Source organism: Oryctolagus cuniculus, chromosome 7 (genome assembly GCF_964237555.1).
Source record: "Oryctolagus cuniculus chromosome 7, mOryCun1.1, whole genome shotgun sequence".
In the NCBI taxonomy this organism is placed as follows: Eukaryota; Metazoa; Chordata; class Mammalia; order Lagomorpha; family Leporidae; genus Oryctolagus; species Oryctolagus cuniculus.
In genome coordinates this window covers 147148468-147168881 of record NC_091438.1, presented here as the reverse complement: position 1 = coordinate 147168881, position 20414 = coordinate 147148468, and the positions used below count along the sequence as shown (strand labels likewise).

Sequence of the window (20414 nt, the reverse complement as noted above, 5' to 3'; positions counted from 1 at the left end):
CGGAGGGCCGGCACTGCAGGTGAGGCGCAGAGAACCGGCAGAATGCTAGACCCATGAGCTGCTATGTTAAACACACCGACCAGGCGCTGGCCACAGAGCTGCAAGCAGCCCACACTGACACCGGGGAAGGATCCTACAGCACGCGTTCTGGCCCGGGTGATCTGACACACACGTTTATTTACTTGATTTCAAGGCAAGGCAGAATGGCAGCGGTCACTGTGACAGTGTAGCCGTATGCACACCGAGGTTCACACGCCGAGGTTCGGGGCCCTGGGTGCTCCGGAAGACAGCAGCAGCCCACGGACCTCGTCCTGCCCCTTGTGGGAGGAGTTTGGCGGTGGCTGAGTTTGCCAAACCCTTTCCCCCTCCTCCAAGCAGCAGCAGGTGGACTTGGCTGCTTCTTGATCTGAAGTCCTGGAGGAAGGAGGCCGGGTATCCCACACAGAGCGAGGTTTCCACTGTAGGTGATGCCCAAGCATGGGAGCGGAGGGGTTAACTGTTCGGTGCCTTCTTTGGCCGCTCAGAGGGATAAGGCCATGGATCGCACTAGGATCTTGGATCATTAAGAAATCTGTCACGCACTCAGTTCATCTGATGAATGTGTGTTGGCAAAGCCACGTCTGGGCAGGGAGAAGCGTTTATTGCGGTGCGGTCCCAAGAGGGAAGGAGCCAGGGCAGCACCGCAGGGCCCCCTTGCCCCGGCCAGCACGCTCACAGCACTCCTTTCAGCTTCACTGTCCAGGCAAACTCCACCGGAAGAGCAGGGAGTGGCAGCACGGGCAGGGAAATCAGGAGTCCCTTCCCGGGGCTCACGGTCCACTTCAGCTCCGCTTGGACCCCAAGCATCTTCATCTGCAGACAGCAAAAGGGAAGCAGTGTTAGAGAGCGCCGGGCAGGGCGGGGTGGGGCGGGCCAGGCTGGGCCGAGCAGGGCAGGGCAGGGCAGGGCAGGGCGGGGCAAGGCAAGGCGGGAGAGACGGGGAAGGGGTGGGACGCAGCAGGGGGTGCCGACTGCTCTGGGCAAGGCTGCACCCCAGGAAGGCCCAGCAGAGGCACCCCACCTTTGTAAATGAGGTAGGCACAGGGGACTCCAGGCGTAGGACTCCATCTTCCGGCCAGTGCAGGAAAATGGCATACACGGCTGGTCCTTTCGAGGTGTACCTGGGAAAAAGCCAGCGTCGGTGTCACAGTGTCCTGAGAAGGAACGGCAGGCCGCCCCCCCGCCCCGTCACTGAGTCCCAAGTGCACGGCCCACTGGGGAGCACGGCAGCGCGAGGCCCGCGTCTGCAGCGGGGACGCAGGCAGCGCAGCTCCTCTGGCGCCGTCCGTCTTCCCTCTCTTCTAGGTTGAGTCTTCCTTTAAAATTAACTCTTCCTATCGCTTATTTCAGACTGGAGCCGTTCACCCTCTTTTTTCAACCCCAAACCCATGGGAAACTAGTGGAGGGTGCAACAGGGCCAGGGCACACGCGGACGGTGAGAGGAGAAAATGGAAACTCATCCAGCACGGGGATCCGCAGGCCGGCGTGCCCCGCCGTAACCCCGCAGCTGCCTTCCTCGGGACACAGCCTGGCACTCGCGGATGCTTTACCTACACGGTTTCATTTAATCCTCAAACGGCCCTGTGAAGTAGTTAGTAACTACTGTTAGTAGTTACTACTACTACTGTAGTTAGTAGTTAGTAACCCTGTGAAGGTAACTAACCGTTACTAACCTCGGCGGCAAGGTCACGGTCACAGTCACATGGACGGTGCTTCGTGGCTCCTCCCCTTTCCACACTCCCTTGTCAAAGACGTGCTGGGGCACACGACTTATAGCCTGAGAGAGGCCTTCCAGCCTGGCTGGCGGCGCTGCGGACCCATGGCCGCCCGGCGCGGGGCGCAGGCCACGGTCCCCATGCTGCGACGGCCGAGGACGAGACTCACCACACGGACGCCGACACGTTCTTCTCGAGCTGCACGCGCCACGGCTTCGAGCCGTAGATGGCCTCCCCGTTGACGCTCAGCCACTTCCCCACGGCCAGGAGTCTCTCTTGGAAGATGGGCACTATCAGCCCGTCCTTGGTGGGGCCCACGTTGAGAAGGTAGTTGCCTCCCAGACTCACCGTCTGCACCAGTTCCTGGAGGGGCAGAGACCCGGGCCCGTTATGCCGCGAGCAGACTCCGGGCAGACCCTCCCTGCTGCGGGCAGCCTTTGGTGTAGAAACAATACTGTCTATTTCCCGCCATTGTAAAAAGGTGGACAGACTCATACAGGAAACCTGAAAAACCCTGGCTAAAGATGGAGAAACGGATGGACCCGGTTGGGGGGTGCCCAGCCGCAGCGGGCAGCAGCATGGTCTCGGAAGCCCATGGTGTCAGAGCCCGAGGGACAGCTGGGCAGGGAACACGGCGACTGACCGGCCCGGAGACCAGGGGGCCGGAGGGGAGCACCCGCTGCAGGGGGGAGAGGGCGGGGGTGGCGGGGCGGAGCTGGCGTGGGCGTGGCAAGGAGCCGGTAGTTAAAAACAACAGCTCGTGCCCAGGCACTCTTACAGAGATGATTTCGGACTCGCTGGTGATGTCCGACAACACCATGTTGCGACGATAGCCCCAGGACGCCTTGTCGATGCTGGTGCACATCTCCCACTTGTGATCCGGCAAGACCTGCGGCTTGTACTTATCTTGACAGTTGTAGTACCCTCCGTGGCGACAGGAGCAGTTCTGACCCCATCGGTCATTCACCACCACCTCATCCTAGAGGAGGGAGGAGCACCCGGAGTTAGCTGCCCTGCCCGCTTGTTTACATCACGCACTGTGACAGGCTGAGTCGGTTCAGAAGCCAGGGGCCGACAGTCTGGAGCTGGGGATGGTTTCCCTGGAGGGGACATTTGGCAAAGCCTGGAGACATTCGGGGTGATCACGACTGTGTTGATGCCACTGGGGCCAGTGGGCAGAGAGCAGAGATGCTGTAAAAGGTCCTACAGGACACGGGGCAGCCCCTCTCAAGGGAATGCCCAGCCCCCGATGTTGATGGCGCTGAGGCTGAGAAACCCGGATCCAGAGGTGTGGGTCGGGGCCGGGCAGTGCTTTAAAGATCACCCGGCAAACCTCCTACAAGGGGACTTCAAAACCTCCATGGAGGATGCAATCAACAGAAAACAGTTTTCATTCTTTTTAGAGATCTTTGAGTGGCACAGGGAGAGAGAGAGCGAGAGCGAGAGGGAGGGAGGGAGGGAGAGAGAGGACACTCCTATCTACCGGTTTACTCCCAAACGCCCACAGTGGCCCAGGCTGGGGGATTCATCTCATCTCGGGAGCCAGGAACACAACCCAGGTCTCCTGCTCGAGTGGCAGGACCACAGTTAACCTGAGCCATCAGCGCTGCCCCTCAGGGTCTGCATTAACAGGAAGCTGGAGTCAGGAATGGAGCCGGGTAGCAAACCCAGGCCTTTGATATGAGAGATGGGTGGGTGTTCTAATGGGCATCTTGATTGCAAAGCCAAGAGCTTGCCTGAAAGGTAAGCTTATTTTGGTAAAAAAATCCTGAAGTCTGCAGCAGGTTCTTGGCTCAGCAGTTAAGATGCTGTCTGAAGGGGCAGGCATTGTGGCATAGCAGGTAAACCTGTTGCGCTGCTGGCATCCCATATGGGCACCACTTTGTGTCGTGGCTGCTACACTTCCAAGCCAGTTTCTTGCAGTGGAAGGTAGCACACATGTTTGGGTCCCTGTCACCCATGTGGGAGACCTGGAGGAATCTCCTGGCTTCAGCCTGGCCCAGCCTTGGCCTTTGTGGCCCTCTGGGGAGTGAACTAGTAGATGGACTCTCTCTCTCTCTGTAACTCTCTCAAATAAATAAATATTTAACTGGGACACCTGCATCCCATATCAGAGCGTCTGGGTTCCAGCCCTGCTCCTGACTCCAGCTTCCTGCTAATGTGCATCATGGGAGGCGGCAGGTGCTGGTTCAAGATCTGAGTCCCTGCCACCCACATGGGAGGCCCTGACTGAGTTCTGGGCTCCTGGTTTCGGCCTGGCCTAGCTCTGGCTGTTGTGGGCATTTGGGGAGTTAATCAGTGGAGAGATCTCTGTCTGTCTCTGCTTCTTTCAAGCAAAGTGGAAATAAATAAAAAATTAAAGAGAAAAAGAAAATTCATTCATATGAGGGTCCTTCAACAAACTTATGAACATGTGCACTATGAAATCACTGTGCACGGAACAGGCGCCACTGGGGCGGCCCGGCGCACCGAGGCCCTGGACAGCTACCAGAGGCCTCCCAAGCAGCCGTCATGTGGCTGAACCCACCAGGACAAGAAACTGTAAAGCAGTAAGAAGAAAGCATTTCCTTCTGGGACACTCACCTGCAGCTGGAAAAGGAAACTGGACTGTCAGGGCAGACCTGCATCCTGTCCAGCCTGCTCCCGTTTCAATCCTTCCACCTGGCGTTCTGGGTTTGGACTGTGCGGGAAAGTTAACTGTCTTCTAGGGGCTACACTTCAACAAATTTGTAAATACTGTACTTACCAAAGGGTGTGACACTGAGACGACTGGGGTAACCTTGGGAAATTCTAAAATAGTTACTCCTCACTTCTGGGATGTAGGTGGCCAGGAGAAATTAAGGCCACCACGGAAGTCTTACACCACGGGCACAGATGGCACTGTGCTCGGTGTGGGCTCGGTTGATGTTGAAAGGATGGAAGATGCAAGACCTGAACTCCACAAAATAACCAGGACAGCAGAACATCAAGCAGTCCCTGTGCTAATAAACAAGACCAGGGAACACAGGTCTCTCTTGTCAGCAATGGGGGACGGAGCTTGGCACGTGCAGCCTACCTGTGCACACGGGAGATGAACTAAAGCAGGACTCGAGGAACCACATGACACGATGATTAAAGGAGAGAAATGTCAGCACAGAGAAAGGAGCGCACCCGCAGCTTTTACATCCGTGCGGAGCAGGTTTGCTCTGGTCCGATCCTGACAATGGGAGCCACTTAAAGCTTTGTTTTGCTGGACATTGAGATGTCCACCCTGCTGCCGCGCGGAGGCCGCCGAGGTGCAGTGCCTCCGGAAGCAGTCTCTTCCTCTCTTCCTCCCTTCTGGTGCCACTGCTCTGGGAAGCCAAGCAAGGACGGTAAACTGACCAGACAACAGTTGTGGAAATCGACTGAAGTTAGTGAGATAAAACTTGAAAGAGTGTCTGCCTACTGTTTTGTGCTAGTGTCCTTTTAGGAGAAGCCTTCACAAGGAAATTGCATTCAAGGCTGTGTAAGCTAAACTGAAATGCAAATGAATGGAAATATTAAGGTAGGTTAAAGGTCATATTGGTCACACTGGTCCAACCAGTCCTTTTTTTGTCTAAGGAATGGAGAAGGAAGTGTTTGCTTTTTAAACTTTTGACCAAATGTTTTTTGGCATTTTCTGGAATCTAATTCCGTACCTTAATTCTAGATAATATTTTTTAAAGATTTATTTATTTATTTATTTGACAGGTAGAGTTACAGACAGTGAGAGAGAGAGACAGAGAAAGGTCTTCCCTCCGCTGGTTCACCCCCCAAATGGCCACTACGGCCAGCGTGCTGTGCTGATCTGAAGCCAGGAGCCAGGTGCCTCCTCCTGGTCTCCCATGTGGGTGCAGGGCCCAAGCACTTGGACCATCCTCCACTGCCCTCCCGGGCCACAGCAGAGAGCTGGACTGGAAGAGGAGCAGCTGGGACTAGAACCCGGCGCCCACATGGGATGCCGGCACCGCAGGCAGAGAATTAGCCAAGTGAACCATGGCGCTGGGCCCTCTAGATAATATTATGTTGGAAAACTTTAATAAAAAGGCATATGAAAGGGGCCAGCGCTGTGGCATAGCAGGTAAAGCCACCACCTGCTGTGCTGGCATCCCATATGGGTGCCAATTCGAGTCCTGGCTGCTCTTCTGATCCAGCTCTCTGCTATGGCCTGGGAAAGCAATAGGAGATGGCTCAAATGCGTGGGAGACCTGGAGGAGGCTCCTGGCTCCAGATCAGCCTAGTTCCGGCCACTGTGGCCATTTGGGGAGTGAACCAGCAGATGAAAGATTTCTCTCTCTCTCTCTGTCTCTCTGTAACTCTGCCTTTAAAATAAATAAATAAATAAATTCTTTTTTAAATAAAGGCACATGAGAAAAAAATATGCATGGATTTCAAATTGTGTGCCAAAATAAATATCTCCTGATTGCACTTTTCATGAGCTTCCTGAAGCATGCTTGTGTTGGAAGGGAAACAGAGGGGACAGGACTTGTCTGAGGTCACGCTGGGCAGTTTTGTAAGCTGAGAACCTGGTGTCCACTACACTGCTTTCTTTGCTGAGCTCAAGAGAAGTTAACAGTCAAATGTTCTCCTCCTCCCCTCAAGGTTTAGCTGAACTATGGACTATCTGAATGTAAACATCCAACACAGCCGCAAATTTTATAACAGGGTGGCCAACACAAGGAAATAACTGAAAACACTTTGTACTCGTCATAACAAAAGGAGATTAAATTAAAACTTAAGGGGCCAGCACTGTGGCTTAGCAGGCTAAGCCTCTGCCTGCAATGCTGGCATCCCATTTGGGCAGTGGTTCTAGTCTCCTGTGGGGAGCAACCCGGACTGGACTAAGTTACTGGAATTAAGACTTATTCTATGCATCTGCTCTCCCACAATATGGCGCTGGGAGAGAAGAAAACAGCTTCTACGCAGCTGCCTCTTGCCAACTTGAGTGATGACCTCCAGGAGCTGATCCTGCTCCTGATTGGAGGAGAGCAGCGTACTCGGCGTGTGGGCAGCCGAGTTAGGATTGGCGGAGGAGGACTATAAAGGAGGAGAGAGACGGCATGCACCAGGAACATCTAAGGGGAACACCTGTGCAGCCCCCGAGAGAGCCGGCCGGCGGTGTGCCGCTCCCCTGCGGAAGTGGGGAATGTGGCAGGGGGAACCGCCCTTCCACGGAGGTGGAAGGGTCGGTAGCCAACCCGGGAAGAACCAGCAGCAAACCCGGGGAGGACCGAGCAGACGAAAGAACAGCGCAGGGTTCAGTGTCGTTCCTCCATGAAGAGGGGGAGCGACATAATGGTGCCGTGACTCGGATATGAAGCCTAGGCAGGGTTTAGTGTCGTTCCTCCATGAAGACAGGGAGCGACAGTCTCCGATGCTTCTTTTCTGATCCAGCTCTCTGCTATGGCCTGGGAAAGCAGTGGAATATGGCCTAAGTATTTGGGCCCCTGCACCTGCATGGGAGACCTTGAAGAAGCTCTTGGCTCTTGGCTTCGGATCGGTCCAGGTCTGGCTGTTGCAGCCATTTGGGGAGTGAACCAGTGGCTAGAGGACCTCTCTTTCTCTGCTTCTCTCAAATACATAAATAAATCTTAAGGAAAAAAAAAAAAGTTGGTTAAGGCACCCACCTCTCTGGGCTGGCACTGTGGTTTAGAAGGTTAAGCCTCAGGCTGGCGCTGTGGCGTAGTGGGTAAAGCTACCACCTGCAGTGCCAGCATCCCATGTGGGCGCTGGTTCTAGTCCCAGCTGCTCCACCTCCAACCCAATTCTCTGCTATGGCCTGGGAAAACAGTGGAAGATGGCCCAGTCCTTGGGCCCTTGCACCCGTGTGGGAGACCCAGAGATGCTCCTGGCTTTGGATTGGCACAGATCTAGGTTTTTTTGCAGCCATCTGGGGGAGTGAACCAGAGTTTGGAAGACCTCTCTTTCTCTCTCTCTCTGCCTCTCTGTAACTCTGCCGTTCAAATAAATAAATAAATAAATAAATCTTTTTTTTTTTTTTAAAGGTTAAGCCCCTGTCTGCAGTGCCAGCATCGCTTATAGGCTACTCAGCTACTCCACTTCTGATCCAACTCCCTGATAATGTGCCTGGGAAAGCAGTGGGAGTCAGCCCAAGTACTCAGGCCCCGCACCCACGTGGGAGATCCAGAGGAAGTTCCTGGCTCCTGGCTTTGGACCTGCCTAGCCCCGGCTGTTGCAGCCATTTGAGGAGTGAATCAATGGATGGAAGATCTCTCACCCTTCTCTCTCTGTATCTTTGCGTTTTAAATAAATAAATCTTAAAAAAAAAAAAAAAAAAAAAGACACCCACCTCTCACATCCAAGTGCTTGGTTCTGAGTTCTGGCTCTGCTGTTGATTCTAGTTTCCTGCCAATGTGAATCCTGGGAGGGAGCAAATGATGGCTCAAGCCCCTGGGTCCCTGCCACCCACATGGGAAACCCGGATTGAGTTCCTGGCTCCTGCCTTTGGCCCAGACCAAATCCAGTAATTACAGGCATCTGGGGCATGAAGTAGCAGACGGAAGATCTCTCTCTCTCTCTCTCTCTCTCTCTGTCTCTCCCACTCTCTCTGTAACTCTGAATTTCAAATAAACAAATCTTTTTTTTTTTTTAAAGATCCATTTTAAAAATTTATTTGAAAGGCAGAGTTAGAGAAAGAGAGGAAGAGACACAGAGAGAGAATCTTCAATCTGCTGGGTCACTCCCCAAATGGCCTCAAAGACCAGGGCCGGGTCAGGCTGAAGCCAGGAGCTTCTTCCGGGTCTCCCACACGGGTGCGGGGGTCCAAGCACTTGGGCTATCTTCCACTGCTCTCCCAGGCCATTAGCAGGGAGCTGATCGGAAGTGGAGCAGCTGGGAATCAAACTGGTGCCTAAATGGGAGGCCAGCGCTGTAGGTGGTGGCTTAACCTGCTATGGCACAATGTGGCCTCGATAAATAAATCTTGAAAAAGAGAATGAAGAAAAACAAAGAAGTAAGTTATGTAATCCATACCTTGACAGGGCTGTCGTTGTAGAGCCAAGCGAGAAACTCCGTGGAGTTCCAGTAGGTGTAAGGACACTCCCACTCCCCGTCAGACCAGATCAGGTCAGGCTTGTAGCTGGAAGACAGGCGAATGCGATGCCACTGCTGGGTCAGTGCGTTCACAGACTTTTTTTCAGCAAATATTTAAAACTTAATTTTCCCTACTATGAAAGTACAAAATCACAATGCAGAGGATGGGACAACACCACAACAAATCACCTTGTTAATGCAACCGCTGTCTAAGACAAACAGCGTTTTGGTTTATTCCCTCCTCATCTTTTTTATTTCTTTTTAGAAAAAATAATTATGGGGGGGGGGCGGCGGCACTGTGGCATAGTGGTTAAAGCCATTGACTGCAATGCCGGCATCCCATATGGGCACCAGTTTGAGTCCCAGCTGCTCCACTTCCGATCTAGCTCTCTGCTGTGGCCTGGGAAAGAAGTGGAAGATGGCCCAAGTCCTTGCACCTGCGTGGGAGACCCAGAAGAACGTCCAGGCTCCTGGCTTTGGATTGGTGTAGCTCTGGCCATTGCAGCCAGTTGGGGATGGAAGACTTTTCTCTCTGCCTCTCTTTCTCTCTCTGTGTAACTCTTTCAAATAAATAAATAAATCTTAAAAAAAAGAAAAAAGAATTATAGGGGCCGGCACTGTGGTGTCAGGGGCTAAGCCTCCACCTGCAGCACCGGCATCCCATATGGGCACTGGATGAACCCTGGCTGCTCCTCTTCCAATCCAGCTTGCTGCTATGGCCTTGGAAAACAGAAGATGGCCCAAGTCCTTGGGCCCCTCCACCCATGTGGGAGACCTAGAAGCTCTTGGCTCCTGGCTTCAGATTGGCGCAGCTCCGACTGTTGCAGCCAATTGGGAAGTGAACCAGGGGATGGAATACCTTGCTCTCTGACTCTCCCTCTCTCTATCTGTAACTCTACCTCTCAAATAAATAATTTAAAAAAAAGAAAAAAGATTTATAATCAATGTATGTGGGTGCTTCAGAAAGTTTATGGAAAGTGGAATTAAAAGATAAATTTATTTTGGCACAAATTTTTTTGAAATCCATGCATACAATGAGGTCTTCAAAAAGTCCACTCATGTTAAAAAAAAAAAAAAAACCTGCATGGATTTCAACACTTCTTTTTTTTTAAAGCTCTGTTTATTTGAAAGGGAAGAGTTACAGAGAGAGAGGTCTTCCATCTGCTGGTTCACTCCCTAAATGGCCACAATAGCCAGGACTGGGCCAGGCCAAAGCCAGGAGCCTCTTCCGGGTCCCTCATGTGGGTGCAGGGGCCCAAGGACTTGGGCCATCCTCTGCTGCCCTCCAGGCGCATTAGCAGGGAGCTGGACCAGAAGTGGAGCAGCCAGGACTCAAACCAGCACCCGTATGGAATTGCTGTAACTATGACTTTCAAATAAATAGATAAATAAATAAATAAATAAATAGGGCCTAGCCCTGGTCATTGCAGTCATTTGGGGAGTGAACCAGCAGATGGAAGACCTCTCTGTCCCTCTCTTTCTCTCTAACTGCCTTTCAAATAAACAAAATTGATCTTTTAAAAAATAAAATCTTGGGGCTGGCGCTGTGGTGTAGTAGGTTAAGCATCTGCCTATAGTGCCGGCATTCCATATGGGCACAGGTTTGAGTCCTGGCTGCTCCACTTCCGATCCAGCTCTCTGCTATGGTCTGGGATAGCAGTGGAAGATGGCCCAAGTCCTTGGGCCCCTGCACCCACATGGGAGACCTGGAGGAGGCTACTGGCTCCTGGCTTCAGATCGGCGCAGCTCCAGCCGTAGGGACTATTTAGGGAGTGAACCAGCGGATGGAAGACCTCTCTCTCTTTCTCTCTTTCTGCCTCTCTGTAACTCTGTCTTTCAAATAAATAAATAAATAAATATTTAAAATAAAGAACTAAATCTTAAAAACAAAAGCAAACACAAAGCCACTTTGGATGCCCGAGGCTGAGTCCCAGCTCCACTTCTGGCTCCAGCTCCTGCAGATGCGCTCCCAGGGAGGCAGCAGTGCCGCTCAAGTACTTGGTCCCTGCGCCCACACAGGAGGCGTGGAGCGAGTTCCTGGCTCCTGACCTCAGTCTGGCCCAGCCCTGCTGCTGCAGGCATCCGGGATTGAACCAGCAGATGGAAGAGCTCTCTCCCTGTTTATTTCTTTCAAACAAATAATAAGAAGAAACTTTTTTAAAAAGATGAACACCACCAGCACCCTGCTTTGCACCAGGCAGCGTGACAGCTACGTCTGGTGTGTGATTCCGAGCCCTCCTCAGCAGGCTCTGCGATCCCCACTCTACGGCGACAGGCTCAGGCCCGGCAGGGGGCTGCTTCATGCGTGTAACACACGCCGCCTGACACCGCCCCCCCCAGGTCCTGACGCAGGGAAAACACCACACAAGGAGGGAACTGAAGTCCTGACAACTCTCAGTCTGTTCCAGTGTGACCAGAATAGAAGGAAAAGACGCTGCGGAAAGTTGGCTGGGAAAAAAAAAATATTTTGCCTTAATGCAAACCATCACTTTGACCGTTTTGCTGTCTTTCAGACTTTTTCTTTAAACCTGCCGCCTCTCTTTTTGAATAGCACCCCATGGGAAGGTCTGAGTTCACTGCCAGAGGTCATCAGGAAGGTCTGAGTTCACTGCCAGAGGTCATCAGACCAAACACTTCCAGCCCTTACTTGTTAACAAGGTCGTACAGTTCTGGCAGTGTCTTTGTGTTGACAAAATACTGTGTTTTGAAGCCATTTTTCTTATCCTGTTGGTAGAATGGATGGAACCACTCCATGAGTGAGTAGTACAGTCCATATCGTATGTTCCTAGAACAGAAAACAGGAAAGAAACTGTTGGGAAGCAAAGAACAAACACATTATTTTAAGAAAAATCAATTCCAGTTTTTTTTTTTTTAATAGCTTCTTGAAATTCACCTACTATAGCATGCAGGGGGGTAGAATCCAAAATTATCTCCTTAAATTATTTCTTATCATTCACTTAAGAAAAAGATTGGGTCGATTGTGTTTTTGAAAATCTATTTAACTACTTTTTATACATAGATAACTTAACATCACAAAGTCATTTAAAAGGGCTGGTGTTATGACGTGGTAGGTTAAGCCTCTGTCTGCAGTACCAGCATTGCATATGGGTGCTGGTTCGTGTCCCAGCTGTTCCATTTCCAATCAAGCTACATGCTAATGGCCTGGGAAAGCAGTGGAAGATGGCTCAAGTCCTTCGGCCCCTGCACCTGTATGGGAGACCTGGAAGAAGCTGCTTGTTCCCAGCTTCAGATATGCCCAGTTCTGGCCATTGTAGCCATTTGGGGAGTGAACCAGAAGATGGAAGACCTCTCTCTCTCTGTAACTCTGCCTCTCAAATAAATCTTAAAAAAAAAAGTAAAGTAACTTAAACACACATCTTTTAAGTAAAAAACTCAATAACATATAGTTTATTAACATGTCCAATTATTGCTTCAATTAAAAAAATAGTATGAGAGCCAGCGTTGTGGTACATTGGGTTAGGCCACCACCTGCGACATCAGCATCCCACATTGTAGCCCTTGCTCAATTTCCTGGCTGCTCCACTTCTGATCTAGCTCCTTGTTAATGCACCTAGGAAAGCAGTAGACGACGGTCCAGGTACTTGGGCCCCTGCCACTCATGTGGGAGACCCAGACAGAGTGTGAACCTCCTCCTGGCTTCTACCTGGCCCAGGCCTGGCTGTCACAGCCATTTGGGGGAATGAGCCAGCAGATGGAAGTTCTCTGTCTCTCCCTCTAACTCTGTCTTTCAAACAAACCTTAACAACAACAACAACAGGTCAGTGTTACAAAACGTTACTGAGTACACAAGGATAACCCCGCGATGGCACAGCTAAGAAGGATCTGAAGTCAGTTACTTACCATATGCCTGCAAGAGAGACAGCCATGTGACTTCTGAGTCCAGAGCTAATCAACCCAGCAGGCTTATTAGCAAAGCACAGCTCTGGGAAGCAACACTGCCCAGGGCACAGGAGGCCCTAAACTCTCTTAGAGGTACAGGGCTGGGGTTTTGGCACAGCGGTTTAAGCAGCCACACTGGACTCCTGAATCCCGTATCAGAGGGCCAGCTACTCTGCTCCCTGTCCAGGTCCCTGCTAATGCACACGGGAGGCGGTGAATGATGGCCCAAGCACTTGGGGTCCTGCCATCCATGTGGGTGACCGGGATGGAGTTCCAGGCACTTGGCTTCGGCCTGGCCCAGCCTCCGCTGTTACAGCCACTTGGGGAGTGAAGCAGCAGATGGAAGCTCTCTCTCTCACCCCCATCCCCCTTTTCTGACACTCTGGCTTTCAAATATATAAATAAATAAATCTAAACAAACATCCAGGTAGTATTTTAGGCCTTGCAGGCCGTCCAGTCTCTAGCTCAACTCTCAGAGCGCACCTGGAGAGCAGCCACGGGGGTGAACACGGGGCACCGGTGAGGCTGGGGCCCAACCACACTCCATGACTTACAAGAGCAGGCGGCCGCCGACCCCTCAGATGGAATGTCAACTCTGGCAAATCACAGCAGAGCTGTAGTTGGAAATGCCACAAATGTCATTCTCCTCCTGACAGGCAAGCCTACCCGGACTGCCGGGCCAAGCAGACACACCTGGGCTCCAAGTCCTCTGCGCCCTGCCCCACCCCGATCTTGGGAAGTTGTGCGCCTGAGTCAGGATCCGGCTCACTTCAGCTGCCCCTCCGCTCCCTGCTTGCTCTGTCAGTCACCCTAACTTCCCGTCTGCCTAGAGAGGCCTGGCTGAGGACAGAGCTGGTCCCTGGCCTCCGTCGGATGCGGGCAAAGGCTCTGGGTTGGACGTTTCCCAGAAGGAACCCCTCTCAGGCTGCAGGTGGAGCCCCGTGATCCATGCTGGTGTCCTTCACCTGACCAGACTTGGCCCTGAACTTCTCTGACGGGGTTCCTCTGGGTCACGTGACTACCACATCGAAGGCTGCTCATTCAGTGGCCCGGGGCCCTGCGGCTTACTTGCTCAACGCAAACCCAGCACAGAACAGCGCAGAGGGCACAAAACTCAGGGTGGCTAGGGCAGGAGAGAGGACGCAGACACGCACCTCTTCCGGATGGCTGTTCCCAACTCACCAACCACATCACGATGTGGGCCCAGGCTCTTAGAGTTCCAGTTCCAAGACATAGGACTTGGCCAGTTTGTGAAGCCTTCGTGATGCTTTGTCGTCAGCACCACATACCTGTGGGCATGAAAACCATATGAGCAACGGCGCTGGGCCACAGCATGAACTTGCCCAGCAGGCCCGGGGCTTTCAAAATGGCTGGGAGAGCGGCCAGTGTTGTGGCACTGAGGGTCAAGCTGCCGCCTACGACGCTGGCACCCTACATGGGTGCTGGTTTGAGTCCTGGCTGCTCCGCTTCTGATCCAGCAGAAGATGGCCCAAGCCCTTGAGCCCCTGCACCCACGTGGGAGACCCGGACGCAGTTCTTGGCCCCGGCCATTGTAGCCATTTGGGGAATGAATCAGCAGACGGAAGATCTCTCTGTCTGTCTCTCCTCCTCTCTTTGTAACTGCCTTTCAAATAAATAAATAAATATTTTTTAAAAATAAGCAAAATTATTAAAAAAAAAAAAAAAAGGCTGGGGAACTCGCCCACGGGAGATGCGCTCGGGCGCGGGGGTGAGCAGCTGTATCAGCAGCATCCACAAAGCCGCTGCTGGATCCCCACCCCTTGGAAGCCACCTGGAGGAAGTCAGGACCTGGAGTCCTCAGGCAAGGAGGAGGCCCGGGAGGGAGGAGCAGGGGGCCAGGCGAGCCGTGCACCTCAGCCCTTTGATCCTCAACCCTTCAGGTTATACATGTTCTTCCTTTGCCCCGGAGGACAAAGACCTCTACTGCACACAGCTGACAGAGGCGTAAGCTGTTGGTCTTGCCAAGCCTCAGTCTTGTGCTGGCTGCCGCGGGGCTTCCAGGATGCCGGGGCCAATTCCATGGCAGGTTTCATGGGGCACATTCCTCTCGCAGCAGCTGCTTCTTGGAAAATGTCAAAGCCATCATCACTACCTGAGCCCTGCAGAACCCGGCAGGGACGGGTCCCTGGGCGCAGACCACCCGCCCCCCCCCCCCCCCCCGGTCACACCACGTGGGTGGCGTCCAGACACTAGTCCCTTCCTGTCCCCGGGCCCTCGCCTCACCCTTCGTGTACGCGGCCTGGCCAGAGGCTGGGTCCCAGACTTGACTTTGTTTATTTCACGTGTAAGCTCTGAGCTCTCAGAGCCCGGGAAGGCAGACAGCCTTCCTGTCCATCCAGGTCTTCCTCTCCCCCACATCTAATGCAAACGCTACCCTCCAGGTGCGATTTCTCCTCAGTACAAGAGAACCTACAGCCTGGGAAGCAGGTGGAGGAGCCCAGGCAGGGGTGGCAGACAGCTCCACGCCTCGTCCCCGCCACCCTTGTGGAAGTCGTATGCCCAAGGCAACGAACGGAGCACAAGGCGGAGATCTGCCCCAGACGCTGCCTCCCTCCCTTCCCACCCTGGGGCACCAGGGCCCGAAGGAGCGCACGCAGCCCCTTCCCAGCGCCGTCCCAGGGGGCTGCAGTGCCTGCCCAGGTCCACAGGTGACCGCTGTCCGAACGTCCTGGCCTCCGGCTCACCCGCCCATCTTCCGCCTGGCTCCAGCCCCTCCACAGCCGAGCGCGGGCGGGGCCCAAGACACCCCCCCCCCCCCCGGAAGCCTGCATCTCTAACATTGCCAGCCAGCCACACCTCCTCCTCTGCGCCCGCAGCTCGGACCCGCGCCCCTACGCGCCTGCCGCCCGCAACCACACTCACTTGGCCCCCGCAGCCTCGAAGAGTTTGGCCCACTCGTCCGGGTTGAAGAAGCGCGCCGTGAACTGCGGCCCGAAGTCGGCGTACTGGAAGCCGGGCGGGTAGTTGTCGCTCATGAAGCGCAGGTACTGCGGCAGCTTCTCGCCGTCCAGGTGCCACCAGAACCACTCGCTGCCCCAGGCGGGCACCGAGTACACGCCCCAGTGCACGAACACCCCGAACTTGGCCTCGTCGAACCAGGCCGGCAGCGGCCGCGAGTCCAGGCTCGGCCAGTCCGGCGTGTAGCGGACCCGCGACGAGGCCGCCCGGAGCAGCAGCAGGAGCAGCAGCAGCGCCGCCGGAGACCCCATCCCGGACCCCGCACGGCCGCTTCCGCGTCTCCGGCGCCCCTCTTAGCGCGCAGCTATGGGGCGACGCCCCGGCCGCTCTGACGGGCGATTGGCTCTGACGAAAAGGGGGCGGGGCAACCACAGAGCCTCGCTGCCGAGCCGCGGCCTCTCCAGGTCGGCCGTTCCTGGAGCGCCCTCTGGCGTCCAAAGGGAGACAGACGCACGAAGGCGTTGACAGCGATGCGCCCGGGGACAAACATTTTCAGCAGGGACTTAATTGCGGGGTTTTGTAGGTGGGGAAGGCCCGGCTGGGGCTGGGAACTGGGAGTAGCCCATTTTGCTGCCGTAGTCCTGCACGGGGAGGCTGAAGTTACAGCACGGGTTTGGTATACTGGGAGCCACAGGGCGTTTTGAGCTGTGTGTAGTGTAGCATGGCTACCAGGTGAGAAGGGTGTGCCACCTCCCTGGCAGAAATAATGAGGTAGAGGGATGACGGGAGGAAGCATTAGGAGAAAACTGGGGGCTGGCAGGAGAGCAGATGTGATCGTTTTGCCTGCTTCATGTTTGTTGAGCTGGTTAACACCTAGGGGGAAAATGAGACCCGTGCACAGGACGCCACCGAGAAATGTGTCTGAACTACTAGGGCTGGAGAATTGGGAGCTAAGAGGGTCTAGGCCCAACAAGTGTGTGTGAGCTCGCCCGATAGGGAGACCACCCCATCCTTCTTTTTTTTTAAGATTTATTTACTTATTCGAAAGTCAGAGTTACACAGAGAGAGAAGAGGAAGAGAGAGAGGTCTTTTGTCTGATGTTCACTCCCCAGATGACCGCAATGGCCAGAGCTGCACCGATCCGAAGCCAGGATCCAGGAGCTTCTTCCGGGTCTCCCAAGCGGGTTCAGGGGCCCAAGGACTTGGGCCATCTTGTACTGCTTTCCCAGGCCATAGCAGAGAGCTGGGTTGGAAGAGGAGCAGCCGGGACTAGAACCAGCGCCCATATGGGATGCTGAGGCTTCAGGCCAGGGCGTTAACGCACTGTGCCACAGACCAGCCTCTACCCCAACCTTCTAAAGTCGAGGTGCCAGCAGGGAGAATGCCATCGTGTTGGGCAGGGCTTTGGAGAGCCTTGCTTGGCCCCATGCTTCCAATTTTACAGATGGGAAAACTGAGACCTGGTGGGGGGAAGGGAGCGGCCCAAGATCAGGACGCCCGTTTGGGTCAGTGGTGGGACGAGGCAGTCTGTGCCTCTCTGTGCTGCTGCTGTCTTGCACCAGGGGAAGACAGAGCCATGGTGACGGCCCGGAGCAGTTCCTCCTGCCGGCAGGGATAAGGAAGCACAGGCCGCGCTGCTGCTGCCACTCCTGGGGCAGCTGCTGCCTTTATCTCCCGCGTTCCTTCCGCTGCAAGGTTGTGTTGAAATCCTGTGTGGACCCGCAGTCACGGACCCCTTCAGACAGAACCCGCGCCTTCTCGTGAGCACAGCGCTTCCTGGGCTTGGGCGATACGGAACTTAGCTTGCGGCAGCTGAAATGGGACTCTGACTTTCATGTCTCCTATCCACACACCTTCAGGGGCAGGTGAGAAAGTGTAGAAAGTGTAGAAAGACTTTGACTCTGCTGGTTTTAAAAATCTGGCTGGATTTGTTCAACAGACATTTACGGAGTGCCGACTTGGGCCAAGCACTTGGGCGTTTTCCTCGCTAAAATGAGAGAAGGGCTCACCAGTGCGGAAAGTAAGGCCTGGCTCTCCTGGCAGGAATCGCAGGCTGTGAACATAAGGTTCACCTTCCAGAACGTGAGCCGGGTCTCTGCCTTACGCAACGACGGGTGTCTGGGCTAAAATAAGGGCCGATTCTCCAAAACACTGCACAGGGCTTCGGTATTCCGCAGTCACTGCCTAGATTCCCTGGGGCTCTGTGCCGGGTCCTCGCCAGGCACTGGACGTGCAGAGGTGTCCGCGGTGCTCCTCTCGCGGGGAAGAAAGCTCGTGACTGCCGCCTAACCCAGCCGGAGGGGTGGGCTCTGCCTTCGGGGGCTGTCTGGGTTGAGGGAATGGCGTTGGCAAAAACTTCGCGTCCACCTGGCACTGACAAGTGTGACTTTCTCGAAGATAGGGGCTGTGCAGGTGGAATGGGTTCAGTTAAGGTGAGGGCATACTAGGGACCACACCCAGGGATGGTGTCCTTGGAAGACTCCAGCAGATCAGGGAGAAGGCCGTGGAAGACAGAGGCAGGCCCAGGGACGACATCGCTTGGAGGCAGGGAATACCGGGAGCCCCCAGGAGCTGGAAGAAACAAGAACAAATCCGCCCCTTGGTCTGGGACGCGGGTCACGCGTTTCTGCTTACCCAAAGCAGGACTTGGTGAACGCCTGACACAGGAGACTACCGCAAGGCCTCCAGGGAGTGTGCTGAGACCCGTTTGCTGGGGGAGCAGCCATCTGAGGTCACGGAGAAGGAAAATGCCCCCGCTGAGCGATGGGCGAGCAGAATCGCACTGACCGAGGCTGAGAGGGTGACGGGCAGGCGCTGGAGCACACAGAGCTGTTTATAAACCACGGCTCTGCTGCCGGTCAGCCCCCGGGAGCGGCAGGCTCCGAACGCACACATTGGACTGAGGACTGCTTGGGGAAGCTGTAGCTTCCGCGCTAGACCTGCCAGGCGGCTGGTTCTTGTCATCAGTCCCTAAACAGCCAGTGTAGCCACTTACCAGCACTTAACGTTGCCTTAGCAGGCTCTTGTGCACCTGCAGGTGGTTGAAGCTGCGCTGCAGGAGTATGCAGGGCGGATGGTTTGAGCTCTTGGGTTCAAGTACTTGGAAACCCACTTGGCCTTGGGTTCCTGGCTTTGGCCTGGCCCAGCCCTGGTGGTTGTGGGTATTTGAGGGAGTGAACCAGTAGGAAATCTCTCTTTTTTGTGTGCTCTCTTTCTCTCTCTTTTTGCCTTTCAAATGCAATTGTTAAAAGATTTATTTATTTGAAAGAGTTACAGAGAGAGGCAGAGGCAGAGAGAGTGAGAGTAAGAGAGAGAGAGAGAGAGAGAGAGAGAGGGAGATCTTCTATCCACTGATTCACCCCCCAAATGGCCGCCACAGCCAGAACTGAGCTGATCCAAAGCCAGGAGCCAGGAGCTTCTTCCGGGTCTCCTGCATGGGAGCAAGGCCAAGGACTTGGGCCATCTTCCACTGCTTTCCCAGGCACATTAGCAGGGAGGTGAATCAGAAGTGGAACAGCCAGGATTCTAACTGGTGCCCACATGGGAAGCCAGTGCTGCACCATAGCACTGGCCCCTCAAATACAATTTTTAAAAATTAAAAAATACAGAGCCATTTTATATAAGGGACTTGAGCATCCATGGGTTTTGGGGTCTGTGTGTCTGTGTGTGTGTTGCAGGGCTTGAGGGTGGGTGTGGGGGCAAGCCTGGAACTGTTTCCTGTGGATACCTAGGCCCAAGTACAATATGTGTGACCTCAGCCACCTGTGACTTTGCCACCCTAAGGGTCCCTCGTCGGCAAAAGGAGCACACCAGGCTGCTGTGGGGGCCGTGGGAAAGAAGGCATTGAGAAGCACCTCGCACAGGCTCGGTGATAGCCAGCTGGCGCGTCTGGCTGAGCTGCCGCTGGGTCTGTCTTATGTCAAGGCCTCAGGCAAGACCCATCACATGCGTGGTTCTGCCACTTTCATCCCCGGGACTGCTTGCAAGTCTCTCTTTACTCATTGGCCCTCTCCTCCTCCTCCTCCTTCTTTTTAAGATTGTATTTATTTGAGAGAGGTAGAGTTACAGACAGAGGGAGGGAGAGGCAGAGAGAGAGAGAGAGAGAGAGAGAGGTCTTCCATCCTCTGGTTCACTCCCCAAATGGCCTCAATGGCCAGAGCTGAGCCAATCTGAAGCCAGGAGCCAGGATCTTCTTCTGGTCTCCCACACGGGTACAGGGACCCAAGCATTTGCGCCATCTTCCACTGTTTTCCCAGGCTACAGCAGAGAGCTGGATTGGAAGAAGAACAGCCAGCTCAGAACCAGCGCCCATATGGGATGCCGGCGCCACAAGCGGAGGCTTAGCCCACTACACCACAGTGCTGGCCTGGCCCTCTTCTTACCGGAAGGCAGAGCCTAAGCCCCACAAGACGGGGAGAACCTCATCTGTGGCTGCCCTGTTCACCCAGGACCGGGCTCGGAGCCCAGCGCCCACTGGAAAAGCAGGCGGACAGCGCACACCTTGGCTTGTCAGTCGTCAAGGCAGCCGTGCCCAGCCAGTAGCGTCATCCCCTGTATTCCACGCGTGGTCCCAAAGATTTGCTTTAGGACCTCTCGGCAGTCCTGCCCACCACCAGCGATGCTCTTGCCTCCCGCTTTAAGCAAGTTGAGAAGAACCCAGCCTCTCTGACGTGTGAAAGGTGGGAACCCTGGGGTCGTCAAAAGCAGGGAGCTAGGTCCTTGCTGGGCTAGGCGGCTGTGGCCCGTTAGTCTGGTGCCTGGCATGTAGGAAGGCGTTTGCCCTCCTCC

General features: G+C 54.4%; 1 protein-coding gene and 1 pseudogene across 1 annotated transcript; one reads left to right on the top strand and one right to left on the bottom strand.

Annotated features, from left to right (window-relative positions):
• Positions 1 to 152: 152 nt before the first annotated feature.
• On the bottom strand, positions 153 to 16036 carry FUCA1 (alpha-L-fucosidase 1). Its single transcript, XM_002716023.5, has 8 exons — positions 15591 to 16036; positions 13862 to 13996; positions 11455 to 11592; positions 8748 to 8853; positions 2533 to 2733; positions 1924 to 2117; positions 1061 to 1160; positions 153 to 852 (listed from the first exon to the last, which is right to left on the bottom strand). Exons 1-8 carry the CDS (start codon positions 15935 to 15937, stop codon positions 712 to 714), a joined length of 1362 nt encoding a protein of 453 aa, XP_002716069.2. The 5' UTR covers positions 15938 to 16036; the 3' UTR covers positions 153 to 711.
• On the top strand, positions 3004 to 5088 carry LOC127493514 (ADP-ribosylation factor-like protein 4A; annotated as a pseudogene).
• Positions 16037 to 20414: the final 4378 nt, after the last annotated feature.